Raw genomic sequence first — 20,228 nt, 5'->3', positions numbered from 1 at the left:
TTAGGTACATTGGCAAGCTAACACCAGCATGTTAGCTTGAAAACAATGGTACTTCAGTGATCATTATGTAATTATATTCATTTCATTATCAATGACATTACACTATATTAACTTGTTCCATCACAAGCCTTATGTTTACATAAAAAATATATCATTACAGTAACATTAGCTGTTAGCTTTGGACAAGTTACAATTCAGAAGATAGATTTAGCTTACCTTTGAAGTATAGCCTAAGCCCGTGGTTCTTAACTGGTGGGTCCCGGAGTTGCGCTTGGAAAAAAATCAGTTGTAGCTGAAAGTCAGTGCTGCCCATTTATTTTGAAAATGATATACCCAGTCCAAAAAATCTGAAATTTGGGTCACGATAGCAATGTTTTTCTTGTCAATTGGCTTGCCATGCAAGTGAAGATAGTCATCGTACTCATTTGAAACAACCCGGAAATACAAGCAGTCAAGCGGGTAAAAAATTATCCCATTTGGAAGGAGGAAAAATCAGCTATATCAGAGTATGAGAAATATTTGAGTTCACTGGTCAAATTTAGAGCAAGGATTCTGACCTGCACTTTACATGTATTAGGCTATAATGACTCTTTTTTTTAAATGAACATGGATTCTACTGGCTTGATTGTGTAATGTTTGGCACACAGTTTGGACGTATCATAAAAAGCAGTACAATTTAGAAACTGTTTGTCTGGGAGAAGTGGTGAATAGTGGACCATGAAGCATATCATATCAGAATCGACAGCCACTAGAACCAGAACAGTTACCAACAAGTACTTTTGGATAACAGTGTTTCTTTGATTTAGAATTATGGAACTAGAATGTAAAAAAAAATGTGTGTAACTCAATAACTAATATCATCAATTAACAATGGATCTCTCCAATCAAAACTGTTTAGTCCAAAGATTTTTTTTCAGCTATACACAAACTTCATTTGGCATTGCCACTGGTACCAATGGCTGTATATACAATCTATGGTACTTACCACCTGTAAGCAGTTCTAAGGTTGGATGACCTTACCATCTGGCTGTTGGTTATGGTGACTTATGCTTGACGGAACTGTAACAAGTCTTCAGTGACCAGCGAAAGAAGCACTGGGCCACTTCACACAGGTGAATGATCGCCATCTTGATTGCTAACTACTGGTCAAATGTGTTGTGGAGCAGCTAGCAAAAAATCCTCCCGCGTTAAAGTTACGAAAATTAAGCACAAGGTGGACACACAGTGTTCAAAAGCATAGAGACAAGAGTCCAAAATCATTTAAAAAACGGAAGCTGGTACTTTCTTTTAGAATCCTGTATGTTTGCAACGGTCGCACATGCGCATCTCCGTAAGCTTTGTAAGTTATATTGGAACAGTTAGAAATTTGTTTTATGACTTAAGAAAGTTGTTTTCCCAGCTCGGGAAAGAAGAAGCCTAAGAATTGCTAGATATTTATATCCTGAGTAATACCAGTAGGTCAACGGACCAGGACAGAACTAGAGAAACTTTGACTTTTAAAGTTACCACGTTTTTTAGGACTGTTTTTCAAAACGAAGCAATGTTGAATGTCGAAATAACAACAAAGATGCGCAGCTCTTGTTTCATACTGCCTGTGAACGCAACACACGATCGTGTTGCCCACTTCCTGTGCTGCGACTGCGCGAGTCGTGTCTCCCGGAAACAACATGGTTGTTTTGGTATTTGCTAGTTTAGTAGTCATCTGTCAAAAGGTAAAGCAAAACTTGGGAGTTTAAGATAAGGAATTGGGAATGTTCCTCAGGATAGTCTTTACCATGCGTTGTCCGAGTTGATGAAACGAACAGTGTTTAAAGAGAACGGCAGGTATTTTGTCATTTTGGCGAATTACAGTTGCTAGCGGTTAGCTAGCCCATTCGCTGTCAATCTGTCAACAAGTTCTGTTCAGTATGGACTCCTCGGCTCTGGAGCTCGATGCTGTCAAGTTTGCCAAAACAGCTGTCACCTATGACCAGAGTGGCAAATACAACGAGGCTGTATTTTATTATAAGGTAAGTTGCTATATATGTTAACTTAAAAGGTGTAAACAGCTGCTTCCGTTAGCACTTAGCTCATCTTACCTGAAAGTAAACAATTACTTTCACTTGCATTATGTAGCTTGCAACATTATATTTAACATAATGATTATATCAGAGAGTAGATGGAGTAACATTTTAATTAATTAAATAACCTAATATTGTATTTATTAAAAAAAACATTTAAAATAGACGGTCACTGACTGCCAGTTCGTAGCTGTATCTTTTTATAACCACTGCGTGTTCTGGGATTCTATGCTATAGGAGGCAGCCCAGGCCCTGATATATGCTGGCATGGCAGGTTCCAAACTGGAGGGGATCCAGGACAAAGTGAATGAGTATTTGGATCGGGTCCAGGCTCTCCACAATGCTGGTAAGTTCACCTGACTGCGGACACAGAGGATCCGTTGTTTTAATTTGCCCTTCCGACTTTATAATGAGGATAGCTGTTGAAATGCCATGATATTTGTAGGATACATTCTGTTTTGTTAGAACTTTATTGACTAGTGGGAGCTGCAAAAGGTTTTTTATGTCTATATGAACCTTACTATCCCTGTTTGATGTCACTGTAAGTGGAATCATAAGATCAATAAACACCTGAGGAGCCCAAATATGGCGTTTATTGATTTGTTTAAGATTAGCAAAGTTCACAAAATCATCAAAACTTAACATGTATAATTTAGTAAGAACATGACAATGATGTGATCTTTTCAGCTTCCTTTCTAAAATTTTAATTGCTCGATTATATATCATCATTTTGTCATGAATAGGAAATAATATTAGGATACACCGATTCTGTGATAATTGATATATTGCAAGACAATCACATAATGATTCTTCTGATTTAATTACTTCTTCGGCCAATTATTTTCCCTTCACATTACCCTCATTCAAGGCGTAAGCGCCACCATGAGGAGTCATGAAGTAGTGACACGGTGAGTCAAAATCGCAGGGAAATCTGTTTAGAGTGCCGCATATTTGTAAATTAAAGTCAGGACGACGATATATTGCTGTATCGATATTTTGTCCCACCCGTGATATTGCTTCACAGTACTTTTCCCCCTCATTTCTACAAATCATGTACAGTATGCCATGTCAAACATTTCAATGGGTCTCCTGTTGTCAGTCCATTTCATTATTGTTGAAAATTAGCTGAGGATTGGTTTTGACATTGTGTATTCATTTGCATGTTTGCACAACTAGACTGTTGAAAAACAAACAGCATTACATTCACTGTACAAACTGTAGGAAACAAAACGTCAGCAAACATCTTGATAATGGCGTCTTCAGCAGTTGAGGATTTAACAGGTTTTGGGTTTGGTATGAACAACAGCTTTTTATTTCTGTCACTACAGTGTTTCCTGCCCTTGGCAGCTTCACCTGAGTTAAATCTTACTTTTCATCCCTCCCAACTGTTTGCCTAATCTGAAGTGCTTGTGATAAGTAATATGTAAGAAATTGTTCAGCACTGATCCTGAGGACATACTTTCTGCATTTGCTGTTTGACTACTTTTTTCCATGACTCTGCAAACATACGTGTGTGCGTGTGTACACATGGGTGTGACCACAGAGACTGTGGGAGTGTCCTCTTTTTTTGCATAGCCAGTGGATGACACATTTAGCACTCTGTAGAGTTATTGCTTTTCCTGCTGTTTTCTTTGAGTTAAAATGTCAGCCCTAAAGAGATACAGATTTACTCTTTACTTCTAAAGCAGGGAGAAACATAAGAATGGACAGAGATCGAGTCTGAGTCCTGATTATGTACCGTGGTATTCGGTCAGGCAGAGGAAAATACTGAACAGTGTCAACACTTCAGCCCTTCTGGAACTGGATCCCAGTCCAACCAGCTATGAACTGAATAAGATCCAGAAGCCAAAACATGGACATATAAAACAACATCAACCAAAAGGAAAGATCTTCTTTGGCTAGCTGTGGTGCAGTAAACATCATTATAATTTCACCAACCAAAGGAGAATAATCATAGTCAGAAGGCCGCTCCTGTGATCTCTTAATTGAGGGAAAACCTTCCTTGCCATCCACAGTACCGTCTCTTATATGTCCCAACCATTTCCTTTTCCCTCAGTCCAGGCACAGAAGAGCGACCCGCTGAAGTCCCGGCAGCAGGTGGACCTGGAGCGGGCTCACTTCCTGGTCACACAGGCCTTCGAGGAAGACGAGAAGGGAAATGGTGATGAAGCCGTTGAACTGTACACTCAGGCGGTGGAGCTGTGCATTAAGACGGTATGACTCTCACTCTTGCTCTCTCTTTTCTTTGTCGCCACTCTTTTAAAGGCAGTGACTAACTTTCACTTGACCTTCCCTCCTATCACCCTGGCTAACTTACACATTTGGTTCACCTGTGTTTGAAACAGTCCAACGACACATCAGACCAGGCGCTGCAGACCAAGTTGAAGCAGCTGGCATGCCAGGCTTTAGACAGGTGAGCGCTCCTGAAAGGAAGTTCTGTGTTCTTGTTGTTGTTGTGAATGTCCACTGGACCAATGCTGTGTTTAACTCCAGATGTGCTTCGGCTCTGTAGCTTCTCCAAAACAGCTCTTACAGTGTATGGAAGCATTTTAGTGTAGGCATGTCTTCAAGCACCCTGTTGTGTTCTTTTGTTCAGTTTCCATAGTTTGTGAAGTGATGGACTTTAGACTGTAGAGATCTCTGTTTACTGGGACTAGCCTTAACATCTTGGAGTCATTACTGTGAATAAATTGAGGCATTTGTAATCATTCAAAAGAGAGTTGTACTTGTTAGAAATGCATGTTTCTACAGCGAATACAGACCATGGGTACAAAGAAACCAGACGTTGGTGTATTAGATCGATTACGGCACTTGACTGATAGACACAGGGTACTTATGTCCTGACGGATAATTGTCTCTTTGACATCGTTAATGTATCACAAATAACATTAAGTGGTTTCATTTGTTTTTTCAAGGTTAAAAAAAATACATTTTCTCACCGGTACTCTTCTCCAAATTAGTGATATAAAGTTTACATGGTCTCCAAATGGAAGCGTTATAACCTTAAAGTCACTGAGAAACCCTTTAGTCTCTGAGGGTTGTTGTTCAGTTGTAAATAAATCTGTTGAATTTAACAATCTCCTCCTCTGTATGCTGTCAGGGCGGAGGCTCTTAAAGAATCGCAGTCCAAATCAACTCCAGCTCAGACTCAGGACAGGACGGGGCCTTCTGGAGCCAAACCGGGCAGTGGTGCTAGTTCAGGAGGACCGGTCCGCCAGTTCTTCCCCCTCGGGTCAGACTTTAGCCTCCATGATCGACCGCAACCCCAGCCTGTCCGAGCGGTCCAGTCCAGTGAGCCCCAGGGTCAGCGCTACACGTCTGAGGAGATCGAGGTGCTCAGGTGAGAAATACTACTTTCAACATAAACCGTTTTTTGCCCTTCTTGGGGAATACTCAACTACGATACCTGTTGAAAAATTTTGTATAAATAATTCTATATCTGACAAAAAGAGCAAAAAATCTAGCAGTTGCACACAAACCTGTTCAATAAAGCTGATTCTGATTCTGAAGATGTCTGTTAAAATATGGTGGTGGTGTGAAGTCCACAACCGTAAGAAAAATAGATGATCTTTACACCAAAGGAGATTCTAATATAGTTCCTTTTGTCATATTAAAAACAAGCGTTAGCTGCTCTGTTCCACTAATGCTTTCCTTTGTAATTGTCAGGAGCACATCTACAATCAACAGCCTCGCCTACTTGCCCTTCATGAGTGTGGACCTGAGGGAGCGGTTTGCTTTTCCGGTCCCTTTCTCGTGAGTTTGCTCTCTATTTTTTCTATCAGTCCTAGAAGGTCAGCAGCACTGCGTCACAGACCAGTCCCTCCAGAAGGTTGCAATGCAAGTTTCCATGTTTTTTCAGGACCTTTATGTGTGTAACACATGACACATCCACTGTGAGCCACAAACGCTGCAATAAAGCATCACTTCTAGTCAGTTTCCATGTCAACAAGTGTTTTTAAGTAGACTGATTTTTGTTTAAACAGAAGTGGAGGACGAAGGATCAAGAAATGCTTCAAAAATGACCTGTGATTGTTTTAAGATCGAGATGTGCCTTAGAGGGTTCTGAATGAAATCATACCACAGATTAAACACAGTATTTAACTTTGTCTCTTTTTTCCTCGCAGAGACAAAACAGGGAAACTGGCTCTGTCGCCCAAACAGAAAGCCATCTTCTCCCGCTGGGTCCGGCCAGACGAGATCTGCAATAACCCCACCATGATCATGTCTGTGTCCAGCTTCAGCATCAAACAGGTCAGATCAGCAGCTTCTGCCTGCTGTAACATCCAGTCATTATACTGCGTGTAATTCTGTAGCAGGCTTTACTTCATAAACTGTTCATATTTACATGTAAAAAAACAACAACAGTATAATATTGCAGATTCTTTAGCCTGATATTTGCAGGTAGCTGAGAGTGTAGCTGTACTGCATGTTTCTGTGCTGTCACTGTTGGCACTGATGTTGTTCTGTATTTGCTGTATGAGTGATAATGTTCAGATTCAGCCAGTAGAGGGCGTAACATCATCACAGACAAGGACCATGCAGGCAGACGTGTCAAAACAACCCTAAGCAGTGACACAGATTATAAACATTAGGCAGTCTAATTGTTACAAGGTAAAACGTTTATGTAAATGCTTGCTTCGTTATTAAGTGTTTCTTTCCAGCACAATGTCTTCAAAGGAAATCAGCTTTAATTCTGGTATAAACATGTTAAAAAAATCTTTTACATATAACGTGCTCCTCTCTCCTGTCGTGCAGACCGTGGTGTCCGACTGTTCGTTTGTGGCGTCACTCGCTATCAGTGCGGCCTACGAGAGACGCTACAGCAAGAAACTCATCACCAGGTAAAGATTGAACCCTCTGTTTAACTTCTATTGTTTTTATTTATTGTTTTGTGCTGTTTTTGTTTCTGCCAGCACCTTTTGTTTGACCCTTTTAGACCAAAAGATAAGTAAAATATTTCGTTTTTATGTTTATATTCCGTACAATTTTCCAATTATAAATGATCAATTGTTGTTGCATCGCATGAAAATGTATCTAGAAATCCCTCGTTTCTTTGTTAAAATCAAGGAAACTTATTTTTTATGTTTCTGTTGAACCAAAATTCAAATAAATCATGTTCTATATATCGTCAGTTCTGATCATGCAGAACGCAAATACAGAGTAGAACCGAGTAATTAAACAGTATATTTAAATGAAACACTGCATGATATCTATTATATTTGGATAGTGTGCCACAATATTCAATAGAATGTAGTCAAGGCTGCAAATCTGCTCATATCAGCGTCTAACCTTTCAAAGTACGGGAAACATTTGCTGAGCATATTTCTATAAAAAATATAAATAAACATAAGATTCAACTGTGAGAATAATTAAGTGTGTGTGTGTGTGTGTGTGTCTGTCTGTCTGTGTGTGTGTCCTTGTCTGCAGCGTCATCTACCCTCAGAACAGACGAGGCGAACCGGAGTACAACCCCTGTGGGAAGTACATGGTCAAGCTTCACATCAACGGAGTGCCCAGGAAGGTAAAAGATGAGTCACTGCAGCTGGTTAATGCGTGCAAATGAACACCAAGAGGGCGGCACAAGAAATGTAATACACAGACACATATAGCTTAATTAAAATGCACACAGGTTTTGGAGTCAAAGGCGACCAGAAGTAGACATATGTACAAATATGACGAGTATTCTGTTTTACGTTTTATTAGACATTTTAAGGAAATGGTTTAAACTTCTCCTCCTGGTGATCAAGTCCAAGTTTTAAACAAAAACAGATATATGCACGCATTTATATTTACAGATCTTTTCACAGACGTTTACAGAATATAACCCACCTGCCAGATTTTAATTTTCAGTAGTGATCTTTTAATCGTCACTCAAACTTACCTGTGGCTCACCCCCTAAACCAGCAACCCCTCTTTGCTCCTGCTGCAGGTGATCATAGACGACTACCTGCCTGTGGATCGTAACGGAGAGCTGCTGTGCTCCTACTCCAGCAACAGGAACGAGCTCTGGGTGTCCCTGATAGAGAAGGCCTACATGAAGGTGATGGGAGGCTACGACTTCCCCGGATCCAACTCGGTGAGTGTGGAAGGAGGAATAAGAAGCTATAGTGAAAATGCGTGGAGATCTGTGCTATTTAACTGAGTAGAAATTGTTGTTTAGGCGTCATTTCATATTGTTATTATTACTTTACATGTTCAGAATAAAGAAATAATGGCAGCCAGTTTGCTCAGCTACTCACCGGCAGACATCCAACTGAATACAAAATCAACGTTTTATATTTGGCAACATCTGAGGTTGTAAAAAATGTTAATATTTGTTGTGTGTGTCAGAACATCGATCTGCACGCGCTCACCGGCTGGATCCCCGAACGCATCGCTATGCACTCAGACAATCAGTCATTCAGCAAGGACGACACTTTCCGCATGCTCTTCCAGAGGTGAGAGACGCTCATCATCTCCTCCCACTGTTTCCTTCTGTCTTTGAATATCTCCAACTCTGTTTGACCTTTGCTTTAAGTCCTTTTTTTACTCCTTCTTTCCCCCTTCTGTGTCCGCTTTTCTCTCTCTGTTGCCAGGTTTCACAGGGGTGACGTCCTCGTCACCACGGCAACAGGCGTGATGACAGAAGAAGAAGGGGAGAGATGGGGTTTAGTGCCAACACACGCCTACGCTGTTCTTGACATCAGGGATTACAAGGTTAGCGCATATAAAGTAGCGCTAGTGTGTCATCATAAGCATATTTACCATCAGAGAAAATACTATAAACATTAGATTAATATATCTTGTACTTTACACTTACTTCCATCTGCTGCATCTGTGTGTGTAGGGAATGCGTTTCCTGCAGCTGAAGAATCCGTGGAGTCACCTGCGATGGAAGGGCCGCTACAGCGAGCGCGACGAGAAGAACTGGACGCCTGAACTCCTCAAATACCTCAACTTTGATCCAAAGACGGCACAGAAGTTTGATAATGGTACAAACTATGGTTTCTACAATGTGGACAGAACAATTACCATCAGAATTCAATTTATAGTCTTTTCGTAATCTGACATGTTTTAATTTGATGCTTGTGCTCATGTCAAATGATGGAGCATCGATCACATTACAGTCCCTCCAGGAAGTTGCGATTCTGCCAATTCAAAACTTTCTCACCACCTTTCAGTTTTGGCCAAACCTCTGGCTTTTCTGCAAATGTGACCAATCAACCTATTTTCCCCACACCCGTCAACGTGTACATCGGCAAATATTGCTCGTCATAGGTCTGCAATGTTGTACAAACATGGGAGAGTATCGTTTACTGTGCCTTTAATATCTCCAGATTGCTGCACGCTAGAGACAGACAGCTGATCCGTTCTAAAGAGGCTCCGGTGTGATCGTCTCTCTTTCATGAGCTTCCTGATCCGACAGAGTTTTTTCACATGTATTTGGCATCTCGACACGGAAATTGACAGGAAGTGATGCTTTATTGTTTGTAGCTCACAGTGGCTGTGTCGTCTGTTACACCCAAAAAAAGCCTGAAGAAACACGGCAACTTGCATTGCAACTTTTCAAAAATCTACAGTAATAAATCTCTAATTTATTCTTCTTCTCCTGTTTCGCTCTTCAGGGGTTTTCTGGATCGCATGGGAGGACCTTTGTCAGTACTATGATGTCATCTACCTGAGCTGGAACCCCGCCCTGTTCAAGGAGTCCTCCTGCATCCACAGGTGTGTGTGTGTGTGTGTGTGCATGTGTGTATATATTTTGTTTATGTATAGTTTTTGTTTTTTGCTCTGAAATTAATTTGCCAATTACTTTATTACTTTGCTGAATGAAACATTTACATTGAAGTCATTTTTTATCATTAAAGCCGAACATGTATGATAGTAAGCGAGAAGTCTTTTGGCTTCAGACTGTTGGTCGAACAAAAGAAGAAATGTGTAGACGTCGCGTTGGACTGTGGGAAATTGTAATGAGCATTTTTACGTTTATTTTGTTTACATATTAGTGACAGAAGCCTATAAAATGGTTCCTTGTAAAGAGCGATGTAATGGCCAGCAGTGATGTGACCTGCTGGCTGAAGCATCGACTGTAAAATCCAGAATACAAGACACAGTCTGTTTTTGGGGGTTAATATTTATTAATAAAAACAAGTATACAAGTTATGTCAACACTATTTAAATTTATTTTCGTTTGAGACGCATTCAAAACACACAAATTACAGCCTACGATCTGTTTTCAACATGTCGAGTTTGTAATCCCGCCAGCTATCGGTGCCGGAGTTGAGCTCAGCCTACGGTAGCGTTGATTGTGGAGAGGGTGGTGATCATGACGGAGCTTTAGCTAGATTAAAGCATCGACTGGGTTAAATACTGCAGCACAATAATATACCTCTCTCTGCATTTTATACTGGTATATTGGTCACACCGGTATATAGGACGCAGCCCACTTTTTAGGTGGAAAAAATAGTATTAAAAGTGCGTCTTATACACCAAATATTTACGGTATGTAAGCATTCCAAAGCTTTTGTACCTCTCAGTCATTTAAAATATGTAGGAAAGGTGCCAGAACTACACCTAATCAGTCTTAAAAACTATCAACTGAAGAGTCTCTTCAAGTGAATGAGAATAAAAATGCTGCCATATTAATCTGAGACTCATTCTGAAGTGTTCTCTGGTGTGTTTACCGTCTGCAGCAGCTGGGATGGGAAGCAGGGCCCGGTGAAGGACGTCTACAGCCTGGCCAACAACCCCCAGTACAAGCTGGAGGTCCAGTGTCCAGCAGGGGGAGCTGCTGTGTGGGTGCTGCTCACCAGACACATCACAGACAAGGTAGAGATATAAAGTCATGTCATGATGAGTGTGTGTTTTGTTCACACTCTAATGCTTTGCTGTGATACTGCAGTTTTATTAATGCCTGTTCTCTCTGTGTGTTTGTCCAGGACGATTTTGCACAAAACAGAGAGTTCATCACGCTCGTCGTTTACAAGACAGATGGGAAGAAGGTTTACTACCCAGGTGAGCTTTGATGGATGTCTTTAGAAACTCTGAGCTGAGCTCTTGGCACTGAGATGTACTGCAGATTTGTGATAGCAGCAGAAGTTTGAAGGCAACACTCATTCAAGGCTTTATTTCTGCATTTCACTGTCAGGCACAACAAGGTCAGAAGCCTGGAAGAAAGATTAGCCTATCACAAACCCCCAGCGTCCCTTACACGCTGCTCTGTTCTCGTAGACAGCAGCAGACTTTAGAAGAACAAGTCAACCTTAACTGTGAGCTGACCTGGTTATTTACTAAATAATCTCTCTTCACAGCCGACCCCCCTCCTTACATTGACGGCATCCGCATCAACAGCCCGCACTACCTGACCAAGATGAGGCTGACCAGCGCAGGGACTCACACCTTCACACTGGTGGTGTCCCAGTATGAGAAACAGAACACCATCAACTACACACTGCGGGTGAGAACGACTTTTTCTTACTGTTTTTATTGTATTCATCGGCTACGGAAAGCTGATTGTTAAATGAGGTGCATGTACATAGGAAGTGATAATGTCACTTTCTTTAAACAACAGTTTTGTATCTGTTCCAGGAAATCTCCAGGTCTTTAAAAGTACTTTATATTCAGAGAAAATACTCGAAAATACCGAGATTAAAGTCGTAAATTTGCCAGAAAACAAACTTGGATAACTCTGAGATTAAAGTGGTAAATTCGTCAGAAGAAAATATCAGATTTATGAGAAAATAAGCAAATTTGTGAGATTATTAAGTCATAAATTGCAAATTTAAGCACACAAATCCTCTCTGGACGTCCACACAAGCATCTAACACACTTAATTTAGTCGTCAGCCACAACCTCGGGGTGGTTGTTTGTCGTATAAATCTCCATCCAAACAAAAACGGAAGCCACTGATTTAAAGTAGTTCTGTATGTTCTGTCTGTAATGCAGGTTTGTTTCCTTTCAGTCTCCGTCATGAGGTCGTAGGGTAACTTTAATGTGTGATGTAACCCCTGGGGAGGGTCGCTCAGTCTCTCTCCTCTATGAAGTCTGCTTCTCGTGTGCAGAGAAAACAGGTTAAATCTGCTCCGAGCTCCGTGCCATGCACGCCTGTGTGAGCAGCAGAGCCAACAGGGCAGAGAGGAGACACAGGTGAATCAGAGGGAGGGGGCCGTGAACCACAACCTACTTTTTGGGGGGGCTGTGGCTCAAACAGGTTCCTATGAACACGATTTTACTAGTTTTTTTTTCTTGCAAATTATGACTTTATAATCTCGTACATTTGCCAGAAAAAAAGGCAAATTTGAGAGAAAATTAAGAGCAAATTTGTAACTTTAATCTCAGAATTTTCTAGTTTTTTCATGGAATATTTCTCTTCTCCTGGTCAAACTAAAAAGTATTAGGAAGTCAATATTTTCTATTTTTATTTAAAGGTAATTTTCCACTGACACTCCGCACCAGTAACTTTCCATATTCACTGGCCCTGCCATCAAAACCACTGGCTCTGAAATCATTTGTTTTCGGTATCATTTGTATGTCAAACTTTGTTTCTCCTTATGTAAGGGTTCTTATTACTGAATACGTGTTCAACTGTGGAACTATTATAAACTCATAAAAACGTGTGTGTTTATCCCGGTAATGATGGCATTTCAATGTGGTCTTTGAAACGCGCACACCACCCGCCCCCATCTTTTCCTCTTTTTTTCATAGTCCAGTGCGCTCAGCTTTTTTCCCCGCTATTGCCCTTCTTCCTGGCGTTTGACCAGGAGTGGGGGGGGGGTAAAGACATTATACTAGTCCGTAGTAGCTTCTTAACGTCAGTTAGCGTGTTCTAGAATGTTGTTGGGAATGCAGCGTGTAACGTGTTGTTGACAGCGGTATCCAAAGTGCCTGCAGAGATGTCGACATCGGATGGAGATTACAGCGGGATTCTGCCTAGAAAGTGATCAGTTCGTCCATCGGGACCGTGAATCTCGGGATGGCTGCTATATTGTGGAGCCTACATTATGGGCTTGGGGATCTTACTGGCCTGGGGGGGGTTACAAACACACCATCCGGCCACCGGGCAAGTGCTTATGTTGAGCCCAGGACCCAGATCAAAGCTTAAACATTGTCTGATTTCAGAATCCCTTTTTTCTTTTCAACTATCCATTTCTAAGATTTGATCCAGTCACAAAAATCCAATCAGGTTACATCTTAAGACTTTGGTTTGGGCCTTAAGGCTTTGATAGCTGCCATCTTAATCAATCCGTCTCTTTCTCCTACACTTGACACCTCCTCCTTCAACAACTCCACAGCAAACATGACACACCTCCCTGCATTGCTGATATTGCTCATGTACACACCCCATTGTTCCTGTGGGTTAAACATGTTTTCCTGAGCCAGTTTCTAGAATCCTTTCTACTTTTTCTCAGTCTTCTGTGTGTGTGTGTGTGTGTGTGTGTGTTTGTGTGTACGTGTGACCCAAATATATTTTTTGTCATTTATAATTCATGGACTCCTCTTGCTTTCTGTAGCGAGGCCTGTGGAGAGCTGCTTATGCTGAAACCACTCATTAAAAAGGAACATGCACCCCGTGCACGTGTCTGCTGTAGGTTCATATGTGCCGTGCTGTCGTATGTGTGTAACATCAAGCTCTCTGCCTCTCTCTCTCTCTCTCTCTCGCCCTCTCTTTCCACCAAACCAACCGTGCAAACGCTCTCCCCTCCCTTCAGCTCGGATCAGCGTCTCTCTTTGAACATCGTCTTGAGAATAACTGGCTCGACTCTCTCTTGTTCTCTGAGTTTCACCAGAGATCAAAGCAGGAAGCAGGAAACGTAATTTCTGTTCTGATGTTTCTTTCACCAAAGCAGCTCTGATATGAAAGCTCTATTTTGTGTGCAGATACTAGTCATGAATAAATTAACATCTTTGATTCTGTTTGGAAACACTTGGATACATGTTACATTTTGTCTGACAAAACTGAGGATAACAAAAAGAAATATTAAGTATTCTTTATGTTTTTTGTCTCTTAGGTTGCTCCTTTCTGTTCCCTTCTTTCCCCCGCTCTCTGTCAGAGTATTGATTCATGTTTATATTTATCTGTTCTTCTTCTGTGCTTTTCGGTTTATACAGTTCACACACTGACAGTGCCTCAGAACCAGTAGACGTAGCTACAGTGGTATCACACATTGGTTTGTGCACTACCTTACTTAAAGCTGCAGTCGGTAAGATGGAGAAGAGAGCGGGCTTTGATTCAAAATTTTAAAGATCACAACCTCCAGGTCCCTCCCCCCCTTTCTCTCTCCGCGGCGCTCAGTCCTGCCTCCAAAGCCCTCCCCGCAGAGGAGGCAGTCATGCACGCCTCGTAACCACGGCAACTGAAGGAGCCAGATATACAGCATGGCGGACACAACGGTAAAAATGTGAAAGGACAACAACTGCAGCCGTTGTATTACACCACCAACACTATCGAAGCAGTCTGAAACGGTCACACTGCCTGGGCACTTCACAGAGATATGTTCAGCCACACCGCCATGAAACAACGCTGAACAGCAGCCGCATTGAGAACAAGCTAACGTTAGCCCGACTGCAACACCAATGTAACACAGCGTCACAGTAACCGCAGACATCTTAGCAATGTGAAACAAATACAGCAGAAATGAAGCTGGGGTAATTACCTGTCGAGCAGAACCGTCTAACTCTCAGCTCCCGTAGCTCCCTCCACCTCGGAAACGCCGCTCCAATGTTTACTCTCGTTTCGTTTCTGTCTCGGTCCAACTCTTTCTCTTTAGCTTGCTTCTCCTCATTTCTCTTCTTCAGTTTGACGCTCTTTGTAGTGTAAGCCTCGTTGGCAATAGAGGGATGGGCAGTTTGTTCATTCCTGGTGGTTGTTTTTCAGCCTTTGTGGACACAAACCGGCTGACGCTGCGCACACTGAAGAAATTGAGCTTGATCGTCTGAGCATGTGCGGAGGAGTGGTGCTGCGCAGCGTGTGATTGACAGCAGCCTGAGAGCCTGCTCGGCTCTGATTGGTTGTTGTGTTTCGGGAGCGTTGGATTCTCACAGATGCCATTAGGAGCAGTAGGAGGAGCCAGAGGAACAGATTATCTCTCTCATGTACTGCTGCATGTTTAAAGTTAGTTTTAATAATGTTACTGCAGCTTTAAGTGAGAAGCCTGCTCATTTTCTCTTAGACCTCTATGCAATCAGACCCCTGTGCTGATTAACTCCTAATACTAATGACGTCCCTGATTAATGAGGGAACAATGAGAAATTGTTCTGGCTCACTCTGACCCATTAGAATCTATTCCTGCTTTCATTTTATTTTTTTAAACTCCTTCTGCTAAAGTGATTTCTTGAATTAGACCAGCACATGTTCTGTATGAATAAAGAAGTTTTGTTTCTTCCGTAGGTCTTCTCAGGATGCAAGTTCACCTTCTCCAAGATCCCGTATCCCTTCACTCAAACCAAAAGGGTATGCTATCCACACTCCTAAATACATATTGGTGTTTGTTTTTTTCTTTAATCCTCAGTCCTCATGTTTGGGTTCTCTGCCTCGGCTTTCAGATCAACGGCCAGTGGAAGGGCGTCAGTGCTGGAGGTTGTGGGAACTACAAGGATTCATACAAACTCAACCCGATCTATCAGATCAACCTGGAGCGGTCTGGACCGCTGCTCATCGAGCTCCGAGGATCCAGGTCAGACTAATCACACAGGGACACATTTACTGATATATAGACAGTTGGACCAGTCAGAGCTCCAAAACCTTTGTCATGCTGTGTGAAGTTTCACTTCGTGCTCAGTGCAGCTGCTTTACTGACTTTTCTTTGTCCTGTGTGTTTTTTAAATCCTATTTTTCCCATTGTCCTCACTCAAACCTCCTCTGACTGTTTATCTGTTAAACATGTTGATCCATAAATCTGCGTCAGCACCAGTTTTTACCATTTACTCACAGCAATAAACTTTATGAGCAGAGTTTAGCTTTTTCTATGGCAAGTTTTGCTCTGTGTTTTAGCTCTCAAGCTATATATTGGGGGCATTTTTGCAGGTATATTACTGTGCATTATATTTGTTATGTATTGGACATAAATGTTCATAAATACAGGAAATAGCCCTTGACTTTAGAAGCTCCAATATTTCTCAATAGGAGGAAAAATCCAGTGATCGAAAAACTCAGTTTGTACAAAAGACAAACAGGCCACAAAGTTATTAGTTATATAACTCAGTGATAAAGGCCTGACCAGCATCAATCTGTGGTGATGTCAGCACTTATGCTGTCCCTCGTCTCCGTCTGTGTGTCTGCAGGCAGTACAGTGTTGGCTTCGAGATGGTCATGGTGTCGACGGTGGGGGATCCGGGCCCGGCTGCCTTCCAGAAGAAGAGCAGTGGAGATTACAGGTACAGAAAACACTATGTACTTTGGAGCTGAGGAGCTGCTGGTCACAAGTCAGACATCAGTGAAAAGTATCATAAAAAATATAAAATATTTAAAAGACAAATGTCCCGTGTTTAAAAGGAATGTCTGTTCAAATGTTGCAGAGGCTGAAAGTGTCGCTCTCTCTGTCTCTGTTTCCAGATGTGGCTACTGCTACATGGAGGCGGACCACGTCCCTGCAGGCATCTACAACGTCATCCCCACCACCTTCCTGCCCAAACAGGAAGGACCCTTCTTCTTGGACTTTGCCAGCACCTCGTCCCTGAAGGTCTCCCATCTCCAATGAAGACCGAGCTGGAGAGAGAGACGACGGGGACAGGAGAAGGGAGAGAGGTACTCGCAAGGATTTCATGGGATGTCTCTGAAACTGGACTTTGATGTGATGAGGCGTCAACAAAACTGGGAACAGCCCAGGAGGTGACGTTTCTCTCTGTCACCTTCGCTGAGGTAAAAGGACTGATAGTGGGCTTAAAGAGGAACCTCAGTACGGACTAAAACCCACAGCCGAGTCTTTTTGGGACAGAATAAAAAACACTTTCACCAAAAATTAAATCGTTATAAGAGCAGCAACACAGAGCTGCTGTACCTCCTTTTGCCATTATCAGATCGTAACAGCACTTGTTCAGACGGTTTATTGCGATGGATCTCATGACATGACCGTTATCATACGACCACATCCCTGAGCCGAAAGGATGTGGAGAAGTTACTGGGTTGAAATGAACACCAGCCACATCGGAGCTGTCGTAAAGCAGCAGATTATTTTCAGGTCCTGTTTTGCAGCGTTGAGCACCTCAGCAGACCAGAAGAACAGTTTCAGTTCTTTGATTTTACGGCGGTAACTGTGAGATCTGTTTTTCAAAAAGGGAAAGTATCTTCCACAGAGAAGTAGGAGGACATCTGCGTCTATGTGCACTCTCAGTATGGGACTTCTCTCTCATGGTTTTGGCTCTTTAAAGTTAAAGCTGCATAATGAAGTATACATGATGTCTTAAAATCAGTGTGCTTCCAACTAGGGCTTCCCACTCAAGGTCCACTCAAATCATCAGTATAGAAGACCCATAGTTCACTCACATTTTGTCACTTCTCTGCACTTTGTTTTTTAGCAGCGTCATCGTTCACAGAGCAATGCAGGAGCAAACAAGGTTCAACAGGGCCTGAATAATCTACAGAGGTCTCCTCCTCTTCAAAACCAACAGGCCAAAACCAAACTATGTATAAAGCAGTTTCCCATTTAAAAAAAGTGTTTTTCCAACCCTTTTCGGCGAGGCTTTGCTGCTGCTAACATTAGCTTAGCTTAGTTTCTCTGGTAACTTAAAGTAATAATCTCGAAGATCTCAGTTTTGTTCTCTTTGGCGCCACCTATGGTGATAAATGGTATTTGTGGGAGCACACTTCCCAGATATCCAGACAGTGCTGCATGTGTGACGTCCACGGTTGGCTCCGGTTGTAACTCTTGATTTTCCTGGCTGACGGTCGCTTTCCTTTTCAGACTGTTTGCTTCATCTGAGCGTCGAGTTTGTTTCTTCTTCTTTGGATTTTCACTTCTTGTTGAAGTTAGATTACTGTTTACTCGCAACGCTCGCAGAGACCTGAGAAGCAGCCGCTTAGCTCCGCCTACCCTCTCTGGCAGACCAACCACTGCTGGCTGATGGAAAATGCGTCACTAACTGGGCACCACTTGTCATTTTTTTTCCAAGTCACCACAGACACCCAGTCTGTAATAATACTATATACTGCAAATGCAAAGGCTTCCATCAGTGGGCCATAGACTCAATCATCATTGTGTTACCTCATTCGGCGATAGAGACTTTCCAGACATTTATTTACATGAAAATCTTCCAGATTATTACTTTAGGATCTGCAAATCTGCTGCCTGTAATCCTTCTTCCCGTTAAATGAAAGAGTTAAAAACGACGGTGACGTGACTTTTAACTCACAAAAAGGTAAAACATGAGACCCGTGCAGGCTGATGCAGGAGTTTGTTCCTGTTTTCAGTTGAGTGCCAAACCAAACAGTTCAGTATCGTATTGAGCAGCCAAATTCAGCTGACAAAAGAATGGAGAAACATCCGGACCCAACTCTGTGCCAACAGTTTGTTTGTCCCTGCGCACGAGGAAACGCTTTTCCTTTTTTGGTATGGATGAATTTAAATATACTGTGGCAAGTCGCCATTTTCTGTTTTTTAAATGTAAGGCATCCTGCCTGTTTAACAGCTAATAAGCTCGTAGCAAAGCCGGTAGATGAAATAGACACCAGCTCGTCTGAACGGATGAACTGCTGCGAGAAAAGACTTAGAGATTATATCCATCTACAAATAAACATAGAAGGAGCCCTAACCCTAAATCAGGAGTTACACAACTCATCTTGTTGCAAATCTTTGGTCTGAAGTTTAAAAGCCATGGAAACGATAAACACTTAACAGGAGTGATTATATAAACAAACTCGTGCTTGAGATGCTCACTGCTGCAAAACAACTTGAAAAAAAAACGGTTTCTAGAAACTGGCAACACAGATGCAAAACAAAGATCACTTTGCAGTGTGGAGGAAAGTGTTTCCACAACCTTTAGGCCTCAGTCAGCCCCTTCTTTAATTATTACTTTGCTCTGATCACGCTTGGGAAACGCTCGTTTAGTTTGAAGCCAAAATAGTAATAAGCTGATTCACAGTCTGTCAGGTCGAAGGGACGGTTAGCGACCATGAAGGTTTCTTTCATTCTCAGGAGCAGAGCAGCAGCACAGGGAAACCAGTACGGCAGCAGCTGAATGACGTCTCTTCATGTTGTGTGTGGATGTGACGGCTGAGCCTGATGTCACTGAGCGGCCTCGTGTCAGCACTCGGCACTGTTTGAGACAGGTATCACACACTGAATGTGTCATACCGTGTGTGTGTGTGTGTGTGTGTGTGTAAATGTTTGCTTGACGACCTTCTACAGGTAGAAATGTATTATTGCCAAGTACACATCCTGTTTACTCTTTGTTGACATGCTGCACTATCTTATCAGTTTGTTTATTGTCAAACACAATGTATGAAAAAGGTATCTATGACTTCTTCAACAAGCAGTTTTCAGACAGCCGCTCATCTTAAAAGGTAACTCCGCCTGTGTCCATGGACGCTGGCAACGCCCACGGTTTCAGAGCTCTTCTCACTAGCGCTTACTGTTGCTACGATACGAAAGTTGTCTGGCAGCTCTTCCACGATGGAAAGGAATCAGCAGCAGCTCTACACCTGGACATTGTACCCTCGAAAAAACGAAGGGATTAGCTTCCCCTCCACGGTTGTTGTTGACAAAGTTGACATCAGAAGTCCCGCCCCTTCTTGATTTTGATTGGTCGGTGAGGGAGAAGTGACATTGACGAGTGCGTCGGTGTTTCAAAAGTTGAACTATTTTCAACTGAGAGCGCAGCAACAAAAATCAAGCTGATAGCGAGTGCTGGAAACGCTGAATTGCATTCGTCTAGTTTGGAAAATAGGTGCTGCCAGTACAAGAAATAACGTGAGTGGACACGGGCTCTTTTGTTTTTGGTCTAAATGACTTTTAGGCAGCAAAAGTTTTGGAATTGCTCCAGTGGATTGCTTCAGCCACCGCAACGAGACAGGCTGTCATGGCTGAAATGTAATCCATAGGATCAAATGCACCAGATGAAAGTTCTTCCACAGGCTAAAGCTCTTATTCTTTTATTATTATTATTATTATTATGATTGTTTTGAGTCAGGAAACATTACAGAAAGGATCTCTACCCACAAAACAGTTCCATCGCTCTCTTCACAGCCGCCAGACT

The 20,228-nt window shown here is 42.2% G+C and overlaps 1 protein-coding gene across 1 annotated transcript; it reads left to right on the top strand.

Annotated features, from left to right (window-relative positions):
* Positions 1 to 1,663: 1,663 nt before the first annotated feature.
* On the top strand, positions 1,664 to 18,848 carry capn7 (calpain 7). Its single transcript, XM_069656714.1, has 21 exons — positions 1,664 to 2,009; positions 2,298 to 2,406; positions 4,117 to 4,274; positions 4,406 to 4,473; positions 5,161 to 5,400; positions 5,727 to 5,813; positions 6,185 to 6,311; positions 6,816 to 6,901; positions 7,488 to 7,581; positions 7,990 to 8,136; positions 8,391 to 8,497; positions 8,636 to 8,756; positions 8,887 to 9,031; positions 9,665 to 9,764; positions 10,733 to 10,868; positions 10,979 to 11,054; positions 11,351 to 11,496; positions 15,427 to 15,489; positions 15,582 to 15,712; positions 16,320 to 16,412; positions 16,591 to 18,848. The coding sequence occupies exons 1-21, from the start codon at positions 1,908 to 1,910 to the stop codon at positions 16,733 to 16,735; spliced, it is 2,481 nt and encodes an 826-aa protein (XP_069512815.1). The 5' UTR covers positions 1,664 to 1,907; the 3' UTR covers positions 16,736 to 18,848.
* Positions 18,849 to 20,228: the final 1,380 nt, after the last annotated feature.

Source organism: Semicossyphus pulcher, unplaced genomic scaffold (assembly GCF_022749685.1).
Source record: "Semicossyphus pulcher isolate SPU_LCO1_2020_fin unplaced genomic scaffold, fSemPul1.0.p SCAF_9, whole genome shotgun sequence".
NCBI lineage: Eukaryota > Metazoa > Chordata > Actinopteri > Labriformes > Labridae > Semicossyphus > Semicossyphus pulcher.
The sequence above is the reverse complement of the archived record's forward strand: the minus strand, read 5'-3'. Positions and strand labels throughout refer to the sequence as shown.

Coding starts and splice junctions, on each gene's coding strand:
- capn7 (XM_069656714.1), top strand. CDS start 1,908: ATGGACTCCTCGGCTCTGGAGCTCGATGCTGTCAAGTTTGCCAAAACA. Junction 2,407..4,116: donor CCAGGCTCTCCACAATGCTG/GTAAGTTCACCT, acceptor CTTTTCCCTCAG/TCCAGGCACAGAAGAGCGAC. Junction 6,312..6,815: donor CCAGCTTCAGCATCAAACAG/GTCAGATCAGCA, acceptor CCTGTCGTGCAG/ACCGTGGTGTCCGACTGTTC.